The following is a 22812-nucleotide window of genomic DNA, read 5'->3' on the forward strand; positions in this document are numbered from 1 at the left end:
ACCTTTTTTGTGTTTTAATTATGTGGTATACAGGACCAATTGTGTTTATTAATTTTTGTTGTAAGAAAAGTAACTTTAAAACACTGAATAATGACTGTTACCCTGACACAGTCTCGAGTTGGCTTTGGTACTTTGGGATGTTATTAATTGTAATTTTCCGATAATTAAGCTGCTGATTAAGTGTTGGCTTAGCAGAAGTTTATACCATTTATGACATGGAAGTAGTGGGAATCAAACTCAGAACCTCATATTGTAAAGCGAAGTGTTCAATCCAGCACACTGAGCTGAAAGCAAAAATTAAAAAAATTGCTTAATATTGTTAAAATATGTAAATAAATTCAGGGATTGAAAGCGAATATGAAGAGGTTGTACCAGCTTATAACAGATAACCAATTCACAAGATGCACCAGACAGAGCAACTACAAGAAGTTGTTGTTTTCACTCTGTTTCTTCCATTCCTTGCTTATTGAAAGAAAGAAGTTTCTTATGCTGGGTTGGAATATTATTTATGGATTTAATGATTCGGATTTTGAGGTAAGTTTTAATTATTACTTTTGGGGTGGGAGGTTTTTATTTATCCTCGATTCGGGAAGGTCGACTTCATGACCTAAACAAAAAGTAATATCTGTTACCCTGACCCAGTCTCGAGTTGACTTTAGCAGTTTGAAATATTATTAAATATAAGTGCCTGATAATTTATCTGCTGATTATATTTTGGCTTTGGTGCCGTTATACAAGTTAGAGCACTATCGCTACAGCATGGGGGAAAGTTGGTGTCACAGCCTCAACATAGACTATAGAGTAACATTTGTTACTACAACAGTTCCAAGTTTATTTTGGCTGTTTGGAATATTATTGAATATAGTTACCCGATAATTAAGCTGCTGATTGGTTTTTGACTTGGCGGGCCAGTTAAAGCACTATCAAGAGCACTATGACATAAAAGCAGTGGGGATCAAACCCAGGACCTTTTGTAGTTAAGTCAATTGTTTTTATTAAACTCCAAAGCCTGCTAATTATTTAATCCTAGTTATTTTCTTCAGTTTTAACTACTCTTTTTAACGAGTTTTTCTTATTTTTTGAAACATTTTTTTACTGTTTTATAGAAACTCTATAAACGTTACTTACTTTTTTGTTTTTTTGCATATTTTTTGCACTACAATTTACACTTTAACGAAAACTCCAATATTTTAACTTAAGGTATCAGAGAACTTGTTATCAATCTACTTGGATGAATACGAAGACACACCCTGGGATGCCTTAAAATACCTCATTGCTGGAGTTAATTATGGAGGCCACGTCACCGATGATTTCGATCGAAGATTACTTCACAGTTACATCAACCTTACCTTCAATCCTGATGCCATTGCTAACGCTTTCTATAAGTAAGTTAGTGTTTGGATTTTAAGTTAAATTGCTGTTGCTAACATGGGATAGTGATACTGGAGGTTGTAGGTTTTATTTTTAACGATAATATGTTGTAGCTTGTTTAAGACTAACACCCAAGGTTCTAGAAAAATTTAGTTTGACTTTTTGGTAATCTGTAAAATTATAAGGCCAATTAGACGACAAATATGTAAATGTGTAGGCGATAATCATACATTTATATACAAATATGTATGTTTAACTTTTATGAGCTATATTTTAGTTGTTATAATATGGTCGCAACTTTCAAATATTATGTAAAATGTGTACCTAAAACAGCATTTTTTTATTTTAAAGACCTATCTCACCCGTGTTATTTTTTTGTATTTATCTTTATTCTCGATGTGGGAAGTCGAATATGCGACCTAAACATAGAGTAACATCAGTTACTTCAACCCAGTCTTAAGTTGCCTGTGGCAGTTTGGGATAATATAGATTATAATTGCCCAATAATTATGCTGCTAATTAAGTGCTGGCTCAGCAGAAGTTCATACCGTTTACAGTGCCTTACTCGAGGGCGCTACAGCATGCGAGCAGTAGGGATTAAACCCCTGACCTCATGTGTGGTGTAGCAAGTGTTCTTACCACTACATCACGCTGCCGGTATAAAAGTTAATGTTTCAAATTTTTGAATGTCGCTCACTTTTATAACTACAAATTACTATTTAGGTTATCTTCAATGGACACCTACTACATCCCAAAAGATGGCCCACTAGCCACCTACAAAGAATATATATCCATGTTACCCAATGTAGATAACCCTGAAGCTTTTGGCCAACATTCCAACGCTGACATTGCATCACAGATCACTGAGGCCAGGACTTTATTTGAGACGTTGTTGTCACTTCAGCCCAAGATTGCAACCAAAACTGGAATGAGCCAAGAAGAAAAGGTGGGTTTTGTGTTCTTTAGATTTAAGACCTTTTTAACTAATACTTAAAGAGTAAAAATTGCTATCCTAACCCAGTCTCAAGTTGACTTTGACAGTTTGAAATATTATGCCTTACTCAAGGGCGCTACAGCATGAGATCAGTGGGGATCGTACCTATGACCTCATGTAGTTAAGCCAAGTGTTCTAACTACTTCACTATGCTGCTGTTTTTTATTGCTGTTATATTTTTATTATGCTGATAAAAACTGATTTTTGTCTAAATATAATTATATTTTTATTAAGGTATTGGACCTAGCAGCTAATGTATTAAGAACCATCCCAGAAACAATAGATTATGAAGGCACAGCTAAAATACTTTCAGATGATCCAAACCCACTTAATGTGGTTCTACTTCAGGTCAGTTAACCTAAATATTGTCTAATCTATGTATAAAAAAGCATAGTGGATGATATGCATAATATGTTCAATATATAAGCCTACTTATTGCGGGCAATATTTTAAATTTATTTTCTGCCAATCAACTGTTTTCTTAATATATTAAGTTGAACAACTTTTACTTTAAACAGGAGATAGAGAGGTACAACAACTTGTTGTTAATAATGAGAAGTTCATTGGTTGACCTGGAGAAAGGGATCCAAGGATTGGTTTTGATGTCCTCTGAGTTGGAAGAGACTTATGAGTGCATATTTGAGGCTAGGGTGCCTCCTATGTGGGAAAGGGTGAGTTTATCATATAGCATAATATTTCTATTCAATGTACAAAGATCAGTGGGGATCGAACCAAGGACTTAGCTTTACTACATGAGGTCTTTGGTTTGATTCTCACTGATCTTATGCCATAGAGCCCTTAAGTAAGGCGCTATAAACAGTATGAACTCCTGCTAAGCCAGCACTTAATCAGCAGCTTAATTATCGGGCAATTATAATCTATAATATCCCAAACTGCTGAAGGAAACTTAAGACTGGGTAAGGGTAACAAATGTTACTCTATGTTTAGGCAGTTAAGTTAACCTACCTACATCAAGGGGGTAAATAAATACAAAAAACTGTGGTTTTATTCACATGGGCCGCAAATAGAAACATTGAACTAACTTGTAATATCTTTTAACAGAATAAACTTTACATTTTTAACAGACCTACCCATCCCAAAAACCACTTGGTTCATGGACCAGAGACTTGGTATTAAGAGTTGAACAGTTTTCCAAGTGGGCCGAAACAGCTCACCCACCGACCATATTCTGGATGTCTGGCTTTACTTTTCCAACTGGGTTCTTAACTGCTGTGCTACAGACTTCAGCAAGGGCTAATGCTGTAAGTTTGATTATTGTTATTGAAAATTTAAACAGCTAATTTATGTTAACATAGCCTTGTGACTGAAGCCATTTTAGGAATTGTACTGTTTTTAAAACCATTAATTCAATATTATTTTAATCAGACATATATAATAGAGTGATCAGTTTAATATTTAGTATTTAAGATTTGTAAATATTAGTTTGCATTATTAAGTACAAGACAAATTAAACAAGAAAATTGTAAATTTCTTTATTTCGCTTTTTAAGAATTATTTTTTGTTTATTATTTATGAATTTTTTTTATGGCTTTAATCTGACTCCGCAAATGATGTCAATAACTTATCTTAGGTCTTAGTCTATTTAATCCACTTCATTGAATAAACTTTATTATATCTTAGGTCTCAGTTGATTCCTTGTCTTGGGAGTTTGTGGTGAGCACAGTTGATGATAACCACATCACAACATCACCCAAGGATGGGGTTTGGATCAAAGGTGAAAATGTCACTACTAGTGGTGTTATTAAACTCACCCAATAATGTTTCATTATTTTTATTATATTTAAACTGGGTTTGGTTACCATGACATAACAAACTTAAAATCTTTATGTAAATATTAATATTTATGGCAGATTTTAATCATTAAATATTAATTTAACAACTTCTATTAATTTAACAACTTCTATTAATTTAACAACTTCTTTTTATGTTTAGGTTTGTACTTGGAAGGTGCAGGTTGGGATAAAAAGAGTTCATGTCTGGTTGAGGCCAACCCCATGCAACTGACTTGTTCAATCCCAACCATCCACTTTAAACCAAGTGAAGCTAAGAAGAAGGCTGGCAAGGGTGAGTCTTTAAATGTGGTTTCAATAAAGTTAAATTAAAAAAGTTAATGTTGCTTGGTGCCTTGTTTTTTTAATCTTAAAGTCAAGGGTTATGATTTGTTTATTTATTAAAAGGAGTTAGATAACAGAACTCCGAGGTTATAAGTTTGATTCCTGTTGTTAGCAAGCCAGCAGCATGGTGTAGTAGTTAAAACACTTGGCTTTACTACATGAAACCTTAGGTTTAATTCCCAATAATTTAATTTTGTAGTGATCTTAAATAAAGTGCTTTAAAACTTAAAAACTTCAGCCTAGCCCAAAAACAGTCAGCAGTTTATTTGTCGGGCAAATATAATTAATAATATCCCAAACTGTCAAAGTCAACTCACAACTGGGTCAGGGTAACTGAAGTTGCTCTGTGTTTGGGTCGTTAAGTTAGCCTTTTTACATCAAGGATAAAAAATACAAAAAAGCTTTATGAATATACCATAGTTCACATAACAAATGATTTTAAACATATAAATCTCAACAAATTCTTATCTTTCAGGTATGTATAGTTGTCCTTGTTATTACTTCCCCAACCGAGCTGGCTCAGGAGGTCGACAATCGTTTGTGGTCGCAGTCGACCTAAAGTCCGGAGCCCAAGTTTCCGATCACTGGGTGAAGCGAGGAGCAGCGTTGTTGATGTCACTTGCTAATTAGAAAAGTTTGAGTAGTTTGTGTATATCATTTGTATCTATGTTTTAATACATATTTTTAGTTGTTTTTATTTTAAAGTTTGCTTGTTTAAATTTTAGCCGTTTTTTTTACTGTTTGCTGTGCTTTTAATTGTTTTAGTTATGTTTATATCTATATATATTTACTTTTTGTTTAGATTTTTATATTTTCACTGTGTATTTATATCTTTTATGTGATTTGGTTTACTATGTTATTTTTAGAGATTTGAAATTTTTTGTTTATACATTTTATATTTTGTTAGATTTTATAGTTTTTTAAATAAAAGTTTTCTGTTATTATTCTTTTATGGGATAAAATCAAAAAATATAGGCATTTTAATAGGTGATCTTTGAAGTAGGGCTTAAACTGATGATCAAAAATTAAATATCAATTAAAAACTTTGTTATCGTAGTAAAGGTTTGTTATAAAATTATTTTGCCATGTTTTTGTGTTTACGGAAAACGGTAGCGTGGCGTAGTGGTAAGAACACCTGCTACACTACATGATCGTGGGTTCAATTCCCACTGCTTTTATGTTGTAGCGCCCTTGAGTAAGGCGCCGTAAACAATAAGAACTCCTGCTGAGCCAACTCTTAACCAGCAGCATAATTATCGGGCAATTATAATCTATAGTATCCCAAGCTGCCAAAGGCAACTCCAAACTTGGTGGGGCTAACTGATGTTACTCTATCTTTAGGTCTAGCAGTCGATCCACCCACATCGAGGATAGAAAACATTTTCTTTATTGAGGATAAAAAATAATAAATTGAACAAAATAACACGAAGCGTATCGTTGTGGTTCATTGCACAACACAAAATGTCATCAAGTTAAACTTTTAACAACGTTTAAACTTAATTAAATCTTGTTTATTTCGTCTAAAATTCAGGTTTTTATTAATGGTATGTAAAAACAAATCAATCGGAAATCAAAATGGCGTCCATACCACAATTATTTTCGTCCAACGACACTGAACAAATGAGAAATGTTGAAACTAAAACAAGGCAAGAAATTGAAACGAAAAAAGAAGAATTGAGACAAATGGTTGGGGAAAGGTAATAACCGTAACGTCTGTATTAAATAAAATTATTTTAATATTTAATACCCATTGTATTTGTTGGTTTATTGTAAATGTGTCAACTGCTGTCAAAGATTAACCTTTTTGTATCATGACTTACGGACAGACAGACTTAATCTTAAGTTGATCAGTTGTTTATCTGTTTATAGTTCTGTTGGAAACGTTTTTTTAGTTTTATAATCTGTTGACTATGTTTGTGTTTGGTAAAAATTTGGTACTTATAAAACATATATCCAGGATCGAATGGATCGCATGTATTAAGTATTTTATAAATGGATGCCAGTCTTGAAAATAGGGCAGTTTTCGACGAGATCTCATGCGTGCAATCGTAAAAAATAGTGTCGCTGCACGTGCATGCGCACTCAAATTTTCGGTCTACGCGTGATTTATGTTGGCGTGCTTTACTTAAATCTGGCTTAAATATACAAGGTGCCAGCATTGCGCGTGCACAAATTTTTTTAAAAACCAGGCGTGCAAAACGTTAATTTCAGGGGTGCATTTTTTTCAACAAAAAAATATTTTGTGTGCCCGCTGCCCCACTTTCCAAAGTGGAATGGATAGTGCTTGGGGTTAGGATTTAAATTGTGCATTTTTTTTATTTTGTTCTGTTCATTTAAATATATGTTTGTTTATATGATTCAGTATAATTTTAAATAGCGGAAAAAAACTTAAATCAAGTATTAAAAATTAGATAGTGCCTTATAAAGTGATAATCCAACTAATATTTCATTTAAGATAATAAGAAATTAACAAGTGTTTTTATTCTATAGATATCGAGATCTGATTGAGGCCGCTGACACCATCACAGAAATGAAGAAATGTTCAGCAAATGTTAAAACTTCAATCAAGGATTTACAACATTTCTGTTCCAATATTTCTTTAAGTAAAGTGAAAAAAGAATTCTCAAATACTAGTTTTCAAACCAATAAAAATACAAGCAGGTAAAAATACATTTTTCAACCAATTAAGCCTTTGGTGTATATATATACTTTTTGAAATAAAACTATTCACTATTTAAAAATAATTTGGTAACTTATAATATTTGTCTTATTATCTCTATTTTTACGCGTAAGGTTACTTGCATTTAAATGGCTTGTTAAAATATAGTTTATTTTGTGTCCAATGTTATTTAATTATGCACCACTAACTGCAGTTTTTTGTATTTTTGGGGCCAATATATTGGACATAAATATATACATTATTCTTGTATTAAGCTTTGTTTTATATAGTTTTTTGTAACGGTATTTGGTTTTAGTTACTTAGAGATAGCTGGGCAGGCCAAAGCTTTACTTGAAATACCGGAAGAGATTTGGAGCCAGGTTGAAAATGGAAATATGATCAATTCTTCAATTCTTTATTTGCAGGTGAGATGTTAAGTGTTATAAATCATTTTTGGTGAAAATGTTGTTGTTTTATTGTGAAATTAAAGATCAAAATTAAATTGCAGCTAAAATACATAGAATGTGATTTTTTTTATTAGATTTTAAATTTATTGGCATAAAATGTGTTTTTAATAATAAATTTTTTTAATACTGTGATTCTTAGTTTAAATAATTATGCCTTGTTACAAATATGGGCAATATATAATTTCATGTTTTGTTTATAAATTTATTGTGTAAAATTAATACCCAATATTTTAATTATTTCTTTAGAGTCTTGGTGTGCTTAAGAGTCTATCCTTGGATGGTTCAACAACTTACATCCCAATCTTACAGTGGTTTCCTATGCTGGGTCAACAAGCACAAGCTATCGGAAACATTAGAAAATCTTTGCTCAAACAATCCAATCTTATATTAAGAGACTATATGTTGGAATCGTCTAAAATTGCTGAGGCAATGTGTTCGAATATTTTACTGGAGAAAAGTTCGATTTTTGATGTTTTTCAACGATTTTTATCGGAAAGAAAAAATGTCATGCATGAAATATTAGATCCTAATTCAACATTTGTTAAGGGGACCAAGAATAAAATTTGTGAAAGTGCTCAACTTTTGTTAAAAACTGTTTTGAATGTCCATGACTTATTCTGTGGTTTGAAACTAGTTGCAGAAATGCTTAAGTCTTGTTCAACTCCTAATAATACCAACAGAACTAACTCAGTTTGGTCCAAGTTTACACAAGGCACTTCTTTGGTGGATTTAGGATCTTTTGTTTTTGAAATAAATTCCGATCAAATCCAAAAATCCTGCTTGGAATGGCTCGAAAATTGCAACCAAATTATAAAAGAAAGAATCGGGGAATTATTAATTTATACAACCACTGCTAAAGATCTCTCTACAATCAGGGTTTCCGTAAAGGAAAATCTCTCTTATTTTATTGATGAGAATGAAGAGAATTCAGCAGAAAAATGGGAAACCCTGAAAAATGATCCCCAGACTTTATGGTTGAAAATTTCAACCAATTTATTTGATCGACAGATTGAAATATGGGAGGAATTTTTCCAGGAATTGTTCATGAAGAAGATAAATTCCTTAGTAGAAAGCACATTCAATCAAGCCCTTACACAGAGCATAACTGCACTTGAGAACACAGTTAATACCGAACTAGACGTTTGTTCTTTTATATGGAAGGAACACGGCGACGATATTTCACCTAACACGGCGTGGAATACTTGGCAGAACCGTAAAAATGAGAACTTATCGTCGCAAAGTGGTCTTACTTTAAAAGCACTCACAATTTTACCAAATCTTCATTCAACTTATCAGACTATCAACGATTCGGTGTTAAATTTATTAAATGATTTAAAGCATTACGCTGGTGATGTAACAACCCTTGATCTACATCAGAAAAATGAGAACAACGAAATTAAGAAATCCCTACAACTTTCTTGTTATCATTATCTTAACTCTTTAATTTTACATTTAACAAAGGTCCAGAATGAGTTAAGAAAATCATCGGACACTGCTGCTCTTGATAAAGCCGTTCATTTAAGTTTGGTTTGCCGTAATTTCTTTGAGGTCTGCTATGTTTTCCGCCAATGTTGTTACACCAAACCAAATAAACGTCGGCAAAGTGTAACGCAAAAAGAAGATGAAAATTCTGAGTGGAACCAAATTGTAACTGAAATGATCAACCAAAGCAGGGGATTTATGTCAATATGGTGTGATATAAGCCTGACCAATGCACTTACAATATACAAGAATGAACTATTAGGCTCAGTTGGTAATGATAACATTATGTTAAGTGTTGCTAGTTGGGATATGTTAGATATTACAGAAGAGAGTGAATCGGGGGAAAAAGTTTCGTCAAAAATTAAAATTCCGAGTTCAACAACTTCGTTTACTCAACAATTGCTTTATAAATTATGCCGGAATCTGAACCAAATTGCTGGTTATTCTGCCAGTCGATTTACACTCAACTATTTAACCAAAGAATTCCTAAATGGGATTTTAAAATCATTTTCTGAAGCTAGAAATAGTTTTTCAAGCGCCGATACAAACCTCCACGGACAAAGTAATTTACCCCACGAAACACCATCTCAAATCTGGGCCCTACAGTGCTTATTTGACCTTAGATATCTGCACCACTTAATGTATCAACCACCAGTTTATTCCCAAAATAACGATGATTTTATCCCGAACGACAGCTCGTTTACATTCACCGAGCTCGTTGACTGGCTTGAAAGTTACATCGATCCCTTCGACCTGGATGTTTTTTCCTCCCATCTAACTGAGAGCATTCAACGTCATTTCTCGAGGACTTGTTTAATGTATGGAGTTCTGGTTGCACCCGATAAACTGGCAACTGTTAACAAGTACACAACATCCACGTCTCAGTCTCATAATTTGCTTCCTATTGTACCTGACTGTGGAAGGTAAGATGCTAGTTATTTATTGGTGTCTATAATATACAAAATGAAATGGATCACATGTATTAAGTATGTTTTAAAAGAACGAGATTTGTTTAGTTTGATTTGATATATTTTATAGGGTATCCCTTCCCTTAGTTATACGGAAATCAATTTGTAGCTTTAACTGTTGTATTTAGTATTTACATATGGGGTTATTTGTTTTAATTTTCTCATATTAAATAAGCTTACTTATAAAATATATATACTAAATTAAATTAATTTTAAATAAATCACATAAACCCAAGGCCTATTTTATTTCGAATCTTTATCTATTGCTATTATTCAACTCATACGAATCGTTTGATTCGCTATATTATATGGGGGTCTACGACTAAGTTATAAGAAGTTGTAGTTAAAATTAATGTTTTTAGGTAATTAATTTAACTTTAATGTTTTAAATTTTTAGATTTTCCTACCTACCAGTCACAGGCAGATCCACCATTTCAAAATCCAACCAACGACTTAAAACCACGAGCACTCGTCCAATATCAAGTGCCCTTAAAAACTTAACTCAGATTAACGAAGCGCAGGGTGAACAAAAATCCAACTCAATTTACTCAAAACTCGGGGCTTTAAGTTCATCCTGGTTGTCTATGAGTTCATCTTATTCTGAGTAGAAGGTAGATTTATTTAATGCAATACATACACTTGGTAAACAGAAGCAATTTTGTTGTTTTATTGTCCTTTTTTAGTTGTCTTATATTTCTAGCAATGCAATATTTTTTGTTGATTTGGAATCTAGATTATATATCTTTGTAGTAGAATTGGCTGCATTAACTATTTACTTAACATTTAATATTATAATTATAGACATGATTAACTATATAAATTGTTGGTGTGTTAGATATTTATAGAAACATATAAGCTAATATGTTAGTTTTATTGATATTCTGATGTGCCTATATTATGCTTAATTGTATTGATAAAATGCATATATTTTAGAACAAAATTAATTTAATTAGCTGTTAAACTTCTAATTAGATTTTCTTGTTAATATATCTAATTCTGTTGGTGCTTATTTATTTACAAATTACACAGAATTATAAACTACATGCAATTACAAAAACCATTCAACTTTCTTATTGAATAAAATAGTAATATTTATCTTTACTACTTATTTTTGTACACTTTTGATTTAACGAAGCAATTAACTAAGATTTTAAATGGTTATCTACTTTCGCTTTTTAGTTTTCAATTTATGATAAAATTTATTCAAAATTATTTTTGTGTTAAAATTGAAATAATGCTGATGTATTATGACCAAGCAATATTTCCATTTCTGCTGACGTCATGTTCATGATGGCGCTTGCTAATTCATTGCTGATCACTCTGATCTTGGATAACTAGGAATTGAAATAATTTAAGTTGTGTTGGTTTTAGATTAGATTTAAGTTAAATTTAGTTTACTTTAAATTAATCTGGTTGTCAAGTTTTGTATTTTAATTTTATTTATTCAATATTTGGTTATTAACACCAGTCAGATTCCTGAAGGGATTTTTTGTTCTAACTTTTCCCCTTGAATTATAAAAACTTTAAAATTTTCACCTTTCCCAAAATGTTCATCCAGGTAAAAGGTTCATTCTTCCATCGCTGGGTCACGTGACTGTTTAACGCTTGAGTGAATACGCTACGTACACGTTGAACAGCGATTTGATTGGTCAGTTGATTGGTGTCTAAAATGGTTAAATTCTGGTTTATTTTAAGGTGAAAGATTGGTTTATTTTTAAGGTCAAAGATTGGTTTATTTTAAGGGCAAAGATTGGTTTATTTTAATGGCAAAGATTGGTTTATTTCAAGGTCAAAGGTTGGTTTATTTCAAGGTCAAAGATTGATTTAGATTACGTTTGTTTTTATGGTATTTTACAAAGCATTACATTTAATATGAATGAAGAAGTTCAACCACTAACCTGCGCTTAATATAATAGCAACCTCTAGTAGAGCATAATCCGTCCACGTTAAATTATAACTCGAAAAATCGTTGCCCAAACTGATTAAACACTCCGCAATATCAGCCAATCGGGTTTGTCTTAGTTGATCACGTGACACTGTGACGTAGGGAAACAAGGGCAGTGATTGGTTGGTTGTGTCGAATTGAGAAATGGCGCGAAAAACGATTACTTCCATGCAGGAACGTTTTAAAAGCGAAACCTGATCGTTCGTTTCAATCTTAAAAAAAAAACCGCACGTTGGCGCTGAAGAGTAAGGATTCTAGGTTTTTGTATCTTTAGATTTGGAAAACTTTAAATGTCAAAAGTACTGATGGTATGCTTAAAAATGCTTCAAAATTAAGCTCATTATTGAGGTTATCATTACTACCTGTTCCGTGAACAACTTTAATCTTTTAGCGAAATCGACAACTGAAGTGATGGCAGCAGTTAAACATCGACAGAACTGATCTTTGATATTCTCCGTGTTTGTAAAACTTAAATCCTGCCAAAAGTTTAGTTTAATAAATTTACAAATATAATATTTTAAAGATTGATTAATCTTAATTCCTCAATAGTAAAAGCTTTGTTCTTGTATTAAATGTTAAGGGTTTTAATTGTGTAAATATTACAACTTATTGCGTTAGTAAACGAACCTAAAATTGTTAAATTACAAAAAAACTTTAACATCAGAAAAGTTACCATTTTGTTGCTGATCACGTGAGTGTAAGCAAGCGTAACGGACTGAATAAACTGATCACGTGACTCGGAGAACTTCGAACTTTTTCTTAATCTTCGGTTTTGTTCAATTAATCTCCGTTTTGCGATTCTTTTGTCCTCGTTCAAAACCACTTTAAGAAAAGTTTGTTAATTTGTATTTTTGAGTTATTATAATTATCATTTTATAAGTGCATTCTATTTATAAGTTAACTCTTTGTCAGTTTAATATATTCGTTAATCATCGTTTCCATTCATTTAACCTAAACCTATCATAAATTAACTCTTTTTTAGTTTAGTCTATATGTATGGCAAAATTATTCCTAAATCGGTGATTGTTTTTCGATAAAACTTAGTAAGTCCTGATAAAAAACGCTAGAATTTACAAGCATCATAAATTTAACCATTTAAAGTAGAGTGTTCTAGTCATATGGCATTGAACTACGAATCGAAAGGTTTCGGGTTCGAGCCGCACCAATGCCCACTATCCACCCATTGAGCCCAGTGTTTACAGATAGCTCAAACACGTCTTACTTGCTCACCCTTACCCAGAAAATAAAGGTCGACATTACTTACATGATGTTGCCATCCCTACTTCTAAACATTTATTATATCGACATCGTTGGCATTGATTCCTCGTGAATTTGTTAACAGGACAACTTCCATTCTGCTTGCACTGGTAAGTTGTGTAAAGCTCTTTCTGGACAGTACGACGGAAGAAACCCTAAAGAACATCATAAACACTCTTTGCAAAGTTTTTTTTAAATATTTAATCTTGTGGAAACGTTTACTTCACACAAACCTAGAGTAACATCGGTTACTCTGAGTCAGTCTTAAGTTGACATTGACAGTTTGGGATATTATAGATTATATTTGCCCGATAATTAAGCTGCTGATTTAGTGTTGGCTCAGCAGGAATTTATACCGTTTATAGCGCTTTACTTAAGGGTGCTACAGCATGAAAGCAGTGGGGATCTAACCCAAGACCTCATGTAGTAAAGCCAAGTTCTCACCACGCTGCCGATTAGTTAGCTTAAATGCATTAATTAATAAACGAAACCACGTTATTAACGTTTATTTTTTACCTTACAACCCTCGCATGTTATACATCTGTAGTGATATCCAGTTGCTTTGTCCTTACAAACAACACACAATTCGTTCCCATCTAAGTAACTTGGGATGTAACCTGAAATATATTTCATTTAATCCTTGGTATATATATAAATCTAATTTTTCTGCGCTATAACTTTAAATGTCGTTCTATTAAATGTAAATCTTTTTAGGTATATTTATTTCTTAAAACTAAATATTAAAATTATTATTTTATATCTTCAACCTTTCAAAGTTTTTTTCTTGAATCGATTTTCTTTAAATTTCCAATTTTCTTTCTTAAAATTTTCCTTGAATTCCATCCTCGCTCCAACGTCATTCTACAATGACGTCATAAACTTTATTGCGTCACCAACAACTTAGTGAACATGCACCTGAGATTTGTATTCATCCGCGGACCATGTGGGTCTATTTACACTCCATTTTGATTTTTATTATGACTTACTCAGTCATTTTAATATCAAAAAATTCGCTTTTTTTGTAAAATATTAAAATTAAAGTTATTAGGATTGCCATTGTGAAAGATATATTAATGAATAAGTAAAACATGCAATTTTTTTATTAATTTAGTTTTAGTTTTTTTCTTAATCGTGGTTTACCTTTGGACCTTGTGACGTCATGAACCACGTGACATAGTGGCCCGAATAAGGTTTGTGCAGGTTTGTTTGTTTTTCTTCTTAACTTTGTTCGGGATGTTAACCTTGTTTTAAATGGTTTGTCGACTAAATAACGGAACTACCTAAAGTAATTATAACTTGTAATATATTGTTACTCATTACCTGTTAAATATTGTTAAATAATTTATTGATTGGCCGCTTGTTTTGCTATTAAAAGTTACGTAAAAAATTCTTACAAATTTTTCTAATATTATTGATATGCTTTAGTATATTTATTCCATTACCAGTAAATTTATTTAATTCTTTTGAAAGCCTGATATTTTTTGTAATGTACGTAAAAATGTTTACCAATTCAGCCTAATTAAATTACTCCTGCGTTGCCTTTTTTTTCTTCAGGCAAAAAAGCAAAGATTTTGGGCCTAGTTGAAGTTTTGGGCTTAGGTTAAGTTTAAAAGTTAGTAGTAGTTAAGCTTTATTTTAAGTGGTTTATAATAAGGGATTTGAATTAGTACAATGATTGAATCTAAGGTATGATTGTTTATGTAACTTTGTTACATTCTTTAATATTAAGCATTTAAGAACTTAGCATGTGTATAAAAATTATTAAAATTCTATTATAATCAAAAATTGCTGCCAGATATTTTTGGTAAAATTCTGTTACTGAAGCTTTATCAAAAATAAAAATAATTTAACTTTTTTAAAAGTTGGGCAAATTGCGTTTTTTTAAAGTAAAGCTAAAATTAAAAATTATCGCAAAAAATTTTAATAAATTTACTGACAAACTTATGAAATATCGAAGAAGTTAGGTCTAAAATAGAAGCTTAAACTCTGCCAGTATAATGAATAGACAGACACTTGCACAGTCACTATTACTAAATAACTAATACAGTTTAGTAATAAACATATAGTTAGTAGTAAGGTTAATTCCTCTATTATTATGGAGGATAAACTATAACCGAGGACAACTATAAATTGTCGAAATAGCCGGGGGCAAAGTGGTAAGTTCTACGTTGTAATGACATGTTAGTGCTTCACTAACTTTTCTACTTCAGCGAACAGGTAAGAAAATTGATTTTTATTGTTATTGTATTGAGTTTTAGTTTGGTATATTGTATATTTAATGGTGAAGATGTTGTCGTTAACTCAAGATGTAAGTAATGTTTAAGACACTTAATTTGTTTAATATTTAGGCTTACCAAAATAAGATTTTTTAATAAAGTTAAGTTTGTGCTTTTAACTAAGTTTTGCTTATATTTGCTTTTGATTTCGAAAAAACATTAAAATTAAATTAATGCAGTTAAGGATAAAATATTTTAGCTAAAAATAAAGAATTATTATCTAGTTTAAAAGGAATTAAAATTTTTAGCAAAATTTTCTAAAATATCTTTTTATTTCAGATGACTACATCCAAAAAGTTGGCAGTCATATTGTTCTTTATTGTTACGTCACAAATATTACGTCTTTACATCGAATCAAGTTTATTACTAACGCCGGTATTAGTTCAGGTACTTCCCCCTGTAACACGTGTTATCCCAAGTTCATCGGATCAAAGTTTTGGCGGAAAATATTTCGTCAACAAATTCTATAAATCAGAAGGTAGAAACTTAAATTATTTTTGTTTGTGATGACGTAGAAAGTACTAGCTTGTATTCATTCACTACGCTACTTGGTACTTTCTACGTCACACAAAAAATATGGTAATTATCATCATTTTTCTCCAGTATTTTTAAAATTATAAAATTATAAGTACCACAGACATTTTTTAAAGGTTCTTAAGCCATTTTGTGATTTATTGTCAACCATACTAACATGCTTTATACATCACTTACAAAATTGCAAAACTTTCTAATATAACACTTTAAAATTTTTTATTATTTTGTGGCAATTTTTCAGGTTTTGGTGTCGATGACGTCACGCCTAATGACGTCACGCTAGTTCTTCACGGGAGCGTTGACAAACTTCACAAATTGATCGAAATATCTCAAGTCTGGGACGGTCCCATCTCAATTTCAATTTTCGCGCCAGATTTTGATTCGTCGTTTTTTGATGACGCAATAGACGGATTAAGACTTTGTTGGAGGAAGATTCGAAAACAGACGACATTCCACTTGGTGTCGCCTGTGAGCCATCAATCGAACGTCACCGAAACGGGAAAATTTGTTTATCTTTCATGTAAGGATATAACCCGGAGGTTAAGGCTGAGAAAAACGTCATTTGGTTACCTTGATGACGTCACTTATCCACACAACGTCATGCGGAACGTGGCGAGGTCCGGTGCGATGACGTCACATATTTTTGAGATCGATGCTGACGTCATTCCTTCTCCAGGGTTGTGGTTAAAGTTGAACAAATTTTTGAGGCAAATGTATAACGAAAGCAGACAAGATATTATGTAAGTAAATTGGAATCTTTTTTGATATTATAAGTTATGAAATCATTTTGATTTTTTAACTTTATCGTTTTTATCGCTTGTATGGGGTCAAATTATCTTTTAACTTTTTGTTTCATAGTTATTTATCCTTAATACGAAAAGGCCGAATTAACATCTTAAACATAGAGTAACATCAGTTACTCCAACCCAGTCTCAAGTTGACTTTGTCAGTTTGGGATATTATAGATTGATTATAATTGCCCGATAATTAGACTGGCGATTGTTTTTTTAATACATTAATAGTTTATACCTTTTATAGCTCTTTACTTGAGGCTTTTTAAAACAAGCGCAGTAGAGATCAAATCAAGGACTTTATGTAATGAAATAGGGCTACACGGGGACGTTTTACTGTAAAAGCTAACCAATAGACTTTTTTAAATTTTGAATTATTTTTTCAGAAACTCGAGAGAGTTGTTTGTGGTTCCAGTATTTGAAGTTAAACAAGGAGTAAGTGCAAGGAATAAAGTTGAACTTAAACTAACGCTGGAGGAAAAAAATGCAAGACCGTTTCTACAGGTAAGTTATTACTTCAGAAAAAAATAAAAATGTATAAAAAAAACTACTATAACCTTGTAGCATGGTGTAGTGGTTAGAATACTTGGTTTCACTTCAATAGGTCTTGGGTCTGATTCTTATTGCTCTCATGCTGTAGCGCTATTAAGTAAGAGGCTGTAACCAATCTAAAAAAACAATCAGCAGGTTAATTATTAGGCAATTATAATCTATAATTATCCCAAACTGGCAAAGTTAATTTAAGACTGGGCTAGGGTAACTAATGTTACTCTATGTTTAGGCTGTCAAGTTGACCTTTTGCGTTAAGGATAAATAAATTTAAAAATAAAATATTTTTAGGAAATTTGTGGCGAATGTCATGGTCCGACGAACAGCGAACAATGGTTGAGTCACGTGTCAAACAACAGTGTTGCTCTGAATATTTTATATGATGTCGATTTTATTCGTGGTTGGGAACCCTTTTTTGTTTCTTCAAGATTTTTACCTGATTATGACGTCACTTTTAATAAATATGGCCACGACAGACTTTCATATGTGAGTAACATTTTTTTGTGTTTATATTTTTATCCTTGATGTGGGAAAGTCAAAAGCGCGACCTAAACATAGAGTAACATTTGTTACCACGACCCAGTCTTAAGTTGCCTGTAGCAGTTTGGGATATTATAGATTATAATTGCCCGATAATTATACTGCTGATTAAGTGTTTGCTCAGCAGAAGTTTAAACCGTTTATAGCGTCATATTTAAGGGCTTTACAGCTTGAGAGCAGTGGGGATTGAACCCACGACCTCATGTAGTGTAGGAAGTGTTCTGAATACTATAATATAAGCTGTCTGTGAACACCATGCTGCCGGTCTTAAATTATTTAATAAATTTAAACTTTTAATTTTTAAAATCTTGTTTTTTTACAGATATGTTTACTCCAAGCAACTGGTTATAAGTTCAAGGTTTTATCTGATGAGTTTTTAGTTTATAACGGCTACAGAACTAAAAATAAAATCACGAGTTTTGAGCGAATTCGTAAAAATAAACGCGAGGCTTTTAACAACGAATTCGCGGTTGCTTTAAAACAAAATGGATACGTTAAAAAAGTCTTTCAAAAATGTTGAATCTTTTGTAAAGTTTAATTTATGCAATATATATATTTCTATGCAATGCTTTTTGTTTGATTCAATAAAAACTAATTTGTGATAAACATAAGTTGTATTTTAATAAAATGTTATTTATAGATTAATCAAATATTATGATAATTAACGAAAAGCGTAAAACGGAGAGGCGGAATATCAAATTATAACACGCGGAAAACGCGGTAATTCCGTTGGCTGTTTATTTAAAGATGCTGTCATTTGATCGTAAATCAAATAACGACAATTAGACATTTTTTATAATCCCCCAACATACCCTTACCTACTTTTGAGTAATGCAGTTAAGTTTCTAAAATAATTTTGACCTGAATACAAATAAACAGTCAACAGATTTTCCGCGTTTTATTTTTTCAAAATTCCGCCTCTCCTAATTTGGCTTCCTTCATTTTCCATTTCCTCAAACTCTGCGTCCCTAATTATAGCGATTTAAATTGACAAGAAACTAAACTGACGTAACATTGTCCACACCACTTTCAGGTTTTGACGTCATCATTAGATTATGACGTTATTATTTGCGTTTTTATATCGATATGGTAAATATGACGTCAATATTAAATTATTACGTCATTAGAGGTCTAATTACGTCATCAAAGTAATCAACATTTAATTTTTTGGGGATTTTTACATCACTAATGGGAAAACTACGTCATCAAACTACATATTCTACGTTTTTTTTTTGGATTTTGACGTCACTAATGGAACAGTTACGTCACCAATGGTCAACGCTTAATTTTGGTTTTGGTCAACATTAAAATTGTTTATCTTTAATTTTTGTTTTTGTATTTTTTTGCGAAACCTTTTAAACGAAGCAGGCCTGTGTTCGTTTATTTACTTAAATTAGGTGGCCATTATATAACAGGTTTAATATACTGGGTTAAATGGGTGAAGCAGGAGTATTTAAATTTCTATTTGCAGGAGAATAACGTTTTATAACGATGCATTTGGCACAAATATTTGCATTAACTGTTTGAACGAATCTCTTGTTTGCTTACCTTATTTTATGCCGAAAACTGCTTTTGTTTAACAACTTTACTACCTGCACATTAATTTCCTAATCCATTTGGATAATGCTTTGTCATTGTAGGACACGTTTTTAAAATAAAGTATTTAATTTTTACACATTTTGATAAAAGCTTGGTAATACTAGCACAAAAAGGTTGGAATTTTTAAAAACTTAGATATTTAAAAGGCGTTTGATCTAAACTTTAATATGCATACATTTTGTTGCATAAATTAGTAGTTAACTAAATATTTTTATATCAATTTAAGAAGAATAGTTTAATTAAAATGTTAGCTAAAGGAAAAACAGTTTTTCTTATTTTTTTAATTGGATTTTTGGAAATATGTTCCGTGCAATCGCAAGATTTAGGTAATACTAAAATTTAAGACTTAATTTTGTCATTAAATTTGGTAAAAAAATTTGCTTAAATTTTATATAAAACTTTTAAAAATTCTGTAATGTTTTTTTAAAAAATTTTATTTTCATTAGAAATTAAAAAAAAATAAAATTATGTTTATATATGCTTAATAACTAACTTGTGTAAAAAATCTAAATATAATGATGATGTTAAAATATTACATGTTTGTTTAATGTGTCATCAGTTGTATTCCAAAGGTCAAAATTTTGACTTTGGAATATTTGCGTTTAACTGCGTGAACAGCGTGCAAGGCGCATGTACGCAAAGTTAATATGGTTGCGTAATATTTAAACTAAAAATGTCAAAATCTCTTAAAATATTTGGTTATTTTGGCATTTTGTAAAAAAATTTAAATTACAGAGTTTATTCTTTTTAAGTTTACAAATATAGTCACAACTTTTGTTTTGATTGAATTAATGGGAATTTCCCCTAGGTGATACATGCAAACACGTGTTATTTTCCAAGTATTTTTAATTTTGAAAATCTTTGATTAATAAAGCTTTTTAAAATGGTAAACCTATTAATTTAAACTTGTTAATGTAAAACTTAAAGTTTGCCTAATTTGCATATTTTTTCACACTTGAACTTTTGTATTAGGTCAAGGTCACAAAGTTTGGGACAAGTTCAAATATCAGGAACCATGGCAACGAGATAAATTTCTCTATGATGAATTTCCTGAAAATTTTGGGTGGGGGGCTGCAACCTCAGCTTATCAGGTCAAAGTTCATGACCTTTAAAGTCAAAACAACTTTTTTTTTTATATTAATGTCAATGTGGTGTAGTGGTAAGAACACTTGCTACACCACACATGAGGTCGTGGGTTTGATCCCCACTGCTCTCAAGCTGTATTGTCCTTGAGTAAGGCACTATAAGCGGTATGAACCCCTGCTGAGCCAGCACTTAATAAGCAGCATAATTACCAAGCAATTAAAATCTATAATATCCCAACTTTTAAAGTCATCTCAAGACTGGGTCAGAGTAACAAATGTTACTCTATGTTTAAGTGCATTTGACTTTCCCACATTGAGGATAAAAACATATACAAAAAATATATATATATAATTTATTCAGTAATAAAAGATTTAGGGTTAACTTAACTTTGGTATTTCATTTTTTTAAATTTTATTTTCCTATTTAGATTGAGGGAGGGTGGAACCAAGATGGAAAAGGGGAAAGTGTGTGGGATCATTTTACTCACGGAGTCCGATGTTGGTAAGTTAAAAAAATTTTTCTAAAAATATTGTGATTCTAATTATGAAACAAAATTATGACTTATGATGAAATACATAAACTGTATAAGTTAAATGTATTAAGTGTATTTTATATGAATGAAGGTTGTGGCTTAAACTTTGTGATTTTTTGTTTCATTCACTCTACATTTAATCTAATATTTTAAAGATACAAGTTTTAACAGTTTTTAAATAAAAATAAAAGTATTTAAATTTTGACAAATTATTCTGTAGGTTCATTAACAACTCAACAGGGGATGTGACTTGTAACTCGTACAACCAATTTGACGACGATCTAAAAGTGATCAAAGAACTCGGTCTTACACATTATCGCTTCTCTATATCATGGGCCCGAATATTTCCTGATGGCAAAAACACTTCAGGACCAAATGCGCAAGGTGTTGCTTATTATAACGATGTTATTAACAAACTATTGGCAGCTAATGTGACCCCCTTGGTGACTTTGTTTCACTGGGATACGCCTCAAGTATTACAAGAAGAGTTCGGTGGATTTAACAGCAGTGAAATAGTTGATCATTATCTGAACTACGCTGACTTTGTGTTCCGAACATACGGAGATCGTGTGAAGCACTTCTTTACCTTTAATGAACCTTATGTTTATTGCACAACTGGGCATGGGTTGGGGGTTGCTGCCCCTGCTTTATTGGAGCCAGAAATTGGGACTTATAATTGTGGACATTACATTCTTTTATCTCATGCTTATGCTTATAAAAGGTTAGTATTGGGCCTTGGCAATTTGTTAGCCTATTGTTCATTTGACTTTTTGTTTATGGTAAACTGGCAGTGTGGTGTAGTGGTCGGAACACTTTGCTACTACATGAGATCTTGGGTTCAATTCCCACTGCTCTTATGCTCTAGCGCCCTTGGTCAAGGCTCTGTAAATGGTAAAACTCATGCTGAGCCAACACTTAATAAAGAGCTTAATATCGGACAATTATAATTTTGAATATTCTAAACTGGCAAAGTCAACTACAGACTGGGTCAGGGTAACTGATGTAACTTATCTACAATATGGATAAATAAATATAAAAAAAAATTTTCTAACTAAAGTTTTTATGATGTTTTAGATATCACGAGTTATATTCGCCTAACGAAGGAGAAGGCGTGTCCATCACATTCAATGCTGAGTGGTCAGAACCAGCTGAACCAACCAATCAGGCTCACTTAGATGCCACAGAGAGATACCTGCAAGCTAAGATTGGTTGGTTTGCTCATCCAGTGTTCGTGAACGGAGATTACCCAGAAATCATGAAAGGTTGGTTTAAAGTCTAAATTTGAAGTTATTAAATTTTTTCAAAAATAATTGTTCGACTTTTTTATAGCAGCGTTTTAATTTAAGTAGGTTTAGTGGGTTTCACAACTTGAAAAGTCCTGGGTTCGATCCCCACTGCTCTCATGTGCCTTTGAGTAATGCACTATAATTGGTGTGAACTCCTGCTGAGCCAGCACTTAATCAGCAGCATAATTATCGGGCAATTATAATCTATAATATCCCAAACTGCCACAGGCAACTCGAGACTGGGTCGGGGTAACTGATGTTACTCTAAGTTTATGTTTTTAAGTTGGTCTCTTCACATCAAAAATAGGGATATCCAAAACAAAAATAAAAAAAAAATTTAT

General features: G+C 31.9%; 5 protein-coding genes across 5 annotated transcripts in view; 4 read left to right on the forward strand and 1 right to left on the reverse strand.

The window, feature by feature from the left end:
* Positions 1-5438, forward strand: part of LOC145751052 (dynein axonemal heavy chain 2-like) — a 45938-nt gene extending 40500 nt beyond the window's left edge. The window contains exons 81-89 of the mRNA XM_082567130.1: positions 343-534; positions 1201-1385; positions 2095-2317; positions 2600-2713; positions 2884-3036; positions 3451-3627; positions 4007-4100; positions 4319-4450; positions 4976-5438. Coding sequence (XP_082423256.1) covers positions 343-534; positions 1201-1385; positions 2095-2317; positions 2600-2713; positions 2884-3036; positions 3451-3627; positions 4007-4100; positions 4319-4450; positions 4976-5130 — 1425 coding nt within the window. The 3' untranslated portion in view covers positions 5131-5438. The remainder of the gene's footprint in view (positions 1-342; positions 535-1200; positions 1386-2094; positions 2318-2599; positions 2714-2883; positions 3037-3450; positions 3628-4006; positions 4101-4318; positions 4451-4975) is intronic.
* Positions 5439-6007: 569 nt separating this feature from the next.
* Positions 6008-10970, forward strand: LOC145750162 (conserved oligomeric Golgi complex subunit 1-like). Its single transcript, XM_082566124.1, has 5 exons — positions 6008-6197; positions 6991-7161; positions 7476-7584; positions 7873-10031; positions 10474-10970. Exons 1-5 carry the CDS (start codon positions 6076-6078, stop codon positions 10682-10684), a joined length of 2772 nt encoding a protein of 923 aa, XP_082422250.1. The 5' UTR covers positions 6008-6075; the 3' UTR covers positions 10685-10970.
* A 326-nt stretch (positions 10971-11296) lies between these two features.
* Positions 11297-14121, reverse strand: LOC145750987 (thyroid hormone receptor alpha-B-like). The gene is made up of 8 exons (XM_082567054.1): positions 14046-14121; positions 13795-13895; positions 13286-13433; positions 12695-12843; positions 12384-12497; positions 11975-12233; positions 11613-11740; positions 11297-11410 (listed from the first exon to the last, which is right to left on the reverse strand). The coding sequence occupies exons 1-8, from the start codon at positions 14119-14121 to the stop codon at positions 11297-11299; spliced, it is 1089 nt and encodes a 362-aa protein (XP_082423180.1).
* Positions 14122-15812: 1691 nt separating this feature from the next.
* On the forward strand, positions 15813-18488 carry LOC145750988 (beta-1,4-glucuronyltransferase 1-like). Its single transcript, XM_082567056.1, has 5 exons — positions 15813-16032; positions 16330-16828; positions 17266-17383; positions 17720-17914; positions 18291-18488. Exons 1-5 carry the CDS (start codon positions 15834-15836, stop codon positions 18486-18488), a joined length of 1209 nt encoding a protein of 402 aa, XP_082423182.1. The 5' UTR covers positions 15813-15833.
* Positions 18489-19023: 535 nt separating this feature from the next.
* LOC145750989 (lactase/phlorizin hydrolase-like) overlaps positions 19024-22812 on the forward strand; it is a 32351-nt gene continuing 28562 nt past the window's right edge. The window contains exons 1-5 of the mRNA XM_082567057.1: positions 19024-19057; positions 20540-20658; positions 21081-21154; positions 21406-21906; positions 22260-22447. Coding sequence (XP_082423183.1) covers positions 19024-19057; positions 20540-20658; positions 21081-21154; positions 21406-21906; positions 22260-22447 — 916 coding nt within the window. The remainder of the gene's footprint in view (positions 19058-20539; positions 20659-21080; positions 21155-21405; positions 21907-22259; positions 22448-22812) is intronic.

This window comes from Corella eumyota, chromosome 4 (genome assembly GCF_963082875.1).
Source record: "Corella eumyota chromosome 4, kaCorEumy4.1, whole genome shotgun sequence".
In the NCBI taxonomy this organism is placed as follows: domain Eukaryota; kingdom Metazoa; phylum Chordata; class Ascidiacea; order Phlebobranchia; family Corellidae; genus Corella; species Corella eumyota.

Bases quoted from the DNA above. Each gene is read 5' to 3' on its own strand.
- LOC145750162 (XM_082566124.1), top strand. From the start codon at position 6,076: ATGGCGTCCATACCACAATTATTTTCGTCCAACGACACTGAACAAATG. The intron at 7,162-7,475 runs GTAAAAATACAT...ATTTGGTTTTAG, and splicing joins ACCAATAAAAATACAAGCAG to TTACTTAGAGATAGCTGGGC. The intron at 10,032-10,473 runs GTAAGATGCTAG...TTAAATTTTTAG, and splicing joins ATTGTACCTGACTGTGGAAG to ATTTTCCTACCTACCAGTCA.
- LOC145750988 (XM_082567056.1), top strand. From the start codon at position 15,834: ATGACTACATCCAAAAAGTTGGCAGTCATATTGTTCTTTATTGTTACG. The intron at 16,829-17,265 runs GTAAGTAAATTG...TTATTTTTTCAG, and splicing joins GAAAGCAGACAAGATATTAT to AAACTCGAGAGAGTTGTTTG. The intron at 17,384-17,719 runs GTAAGTTATTAC...AAATATTTTTAG, and splicing joins ATGCAAGACCGTTTCTACAG to GAAATTTGTGGCGAATGTCA.
- LOC145750987 (XM_082567054.1), bottom strand. From the start codon at position 14,121: ATGGAATTCAAGGAAAATTTTAAGAAAGAAAATTGGAAATTTAAAGAA. The intron at 13,896-14,045 runs GTTGAAGATATA...AATATATTTCAG, and splicing joins CAAGAAAAAAACTTTGAAAG to GTTACATCCCAAGTTACTTA. The intron at 13,434-13,794 runs GTAAAAAATAAA...GATGTTCTTTAG, and splicing joins TAACATGCGAGGGTTGTAAG to GGTTTCTTCCGTCGTACTGT.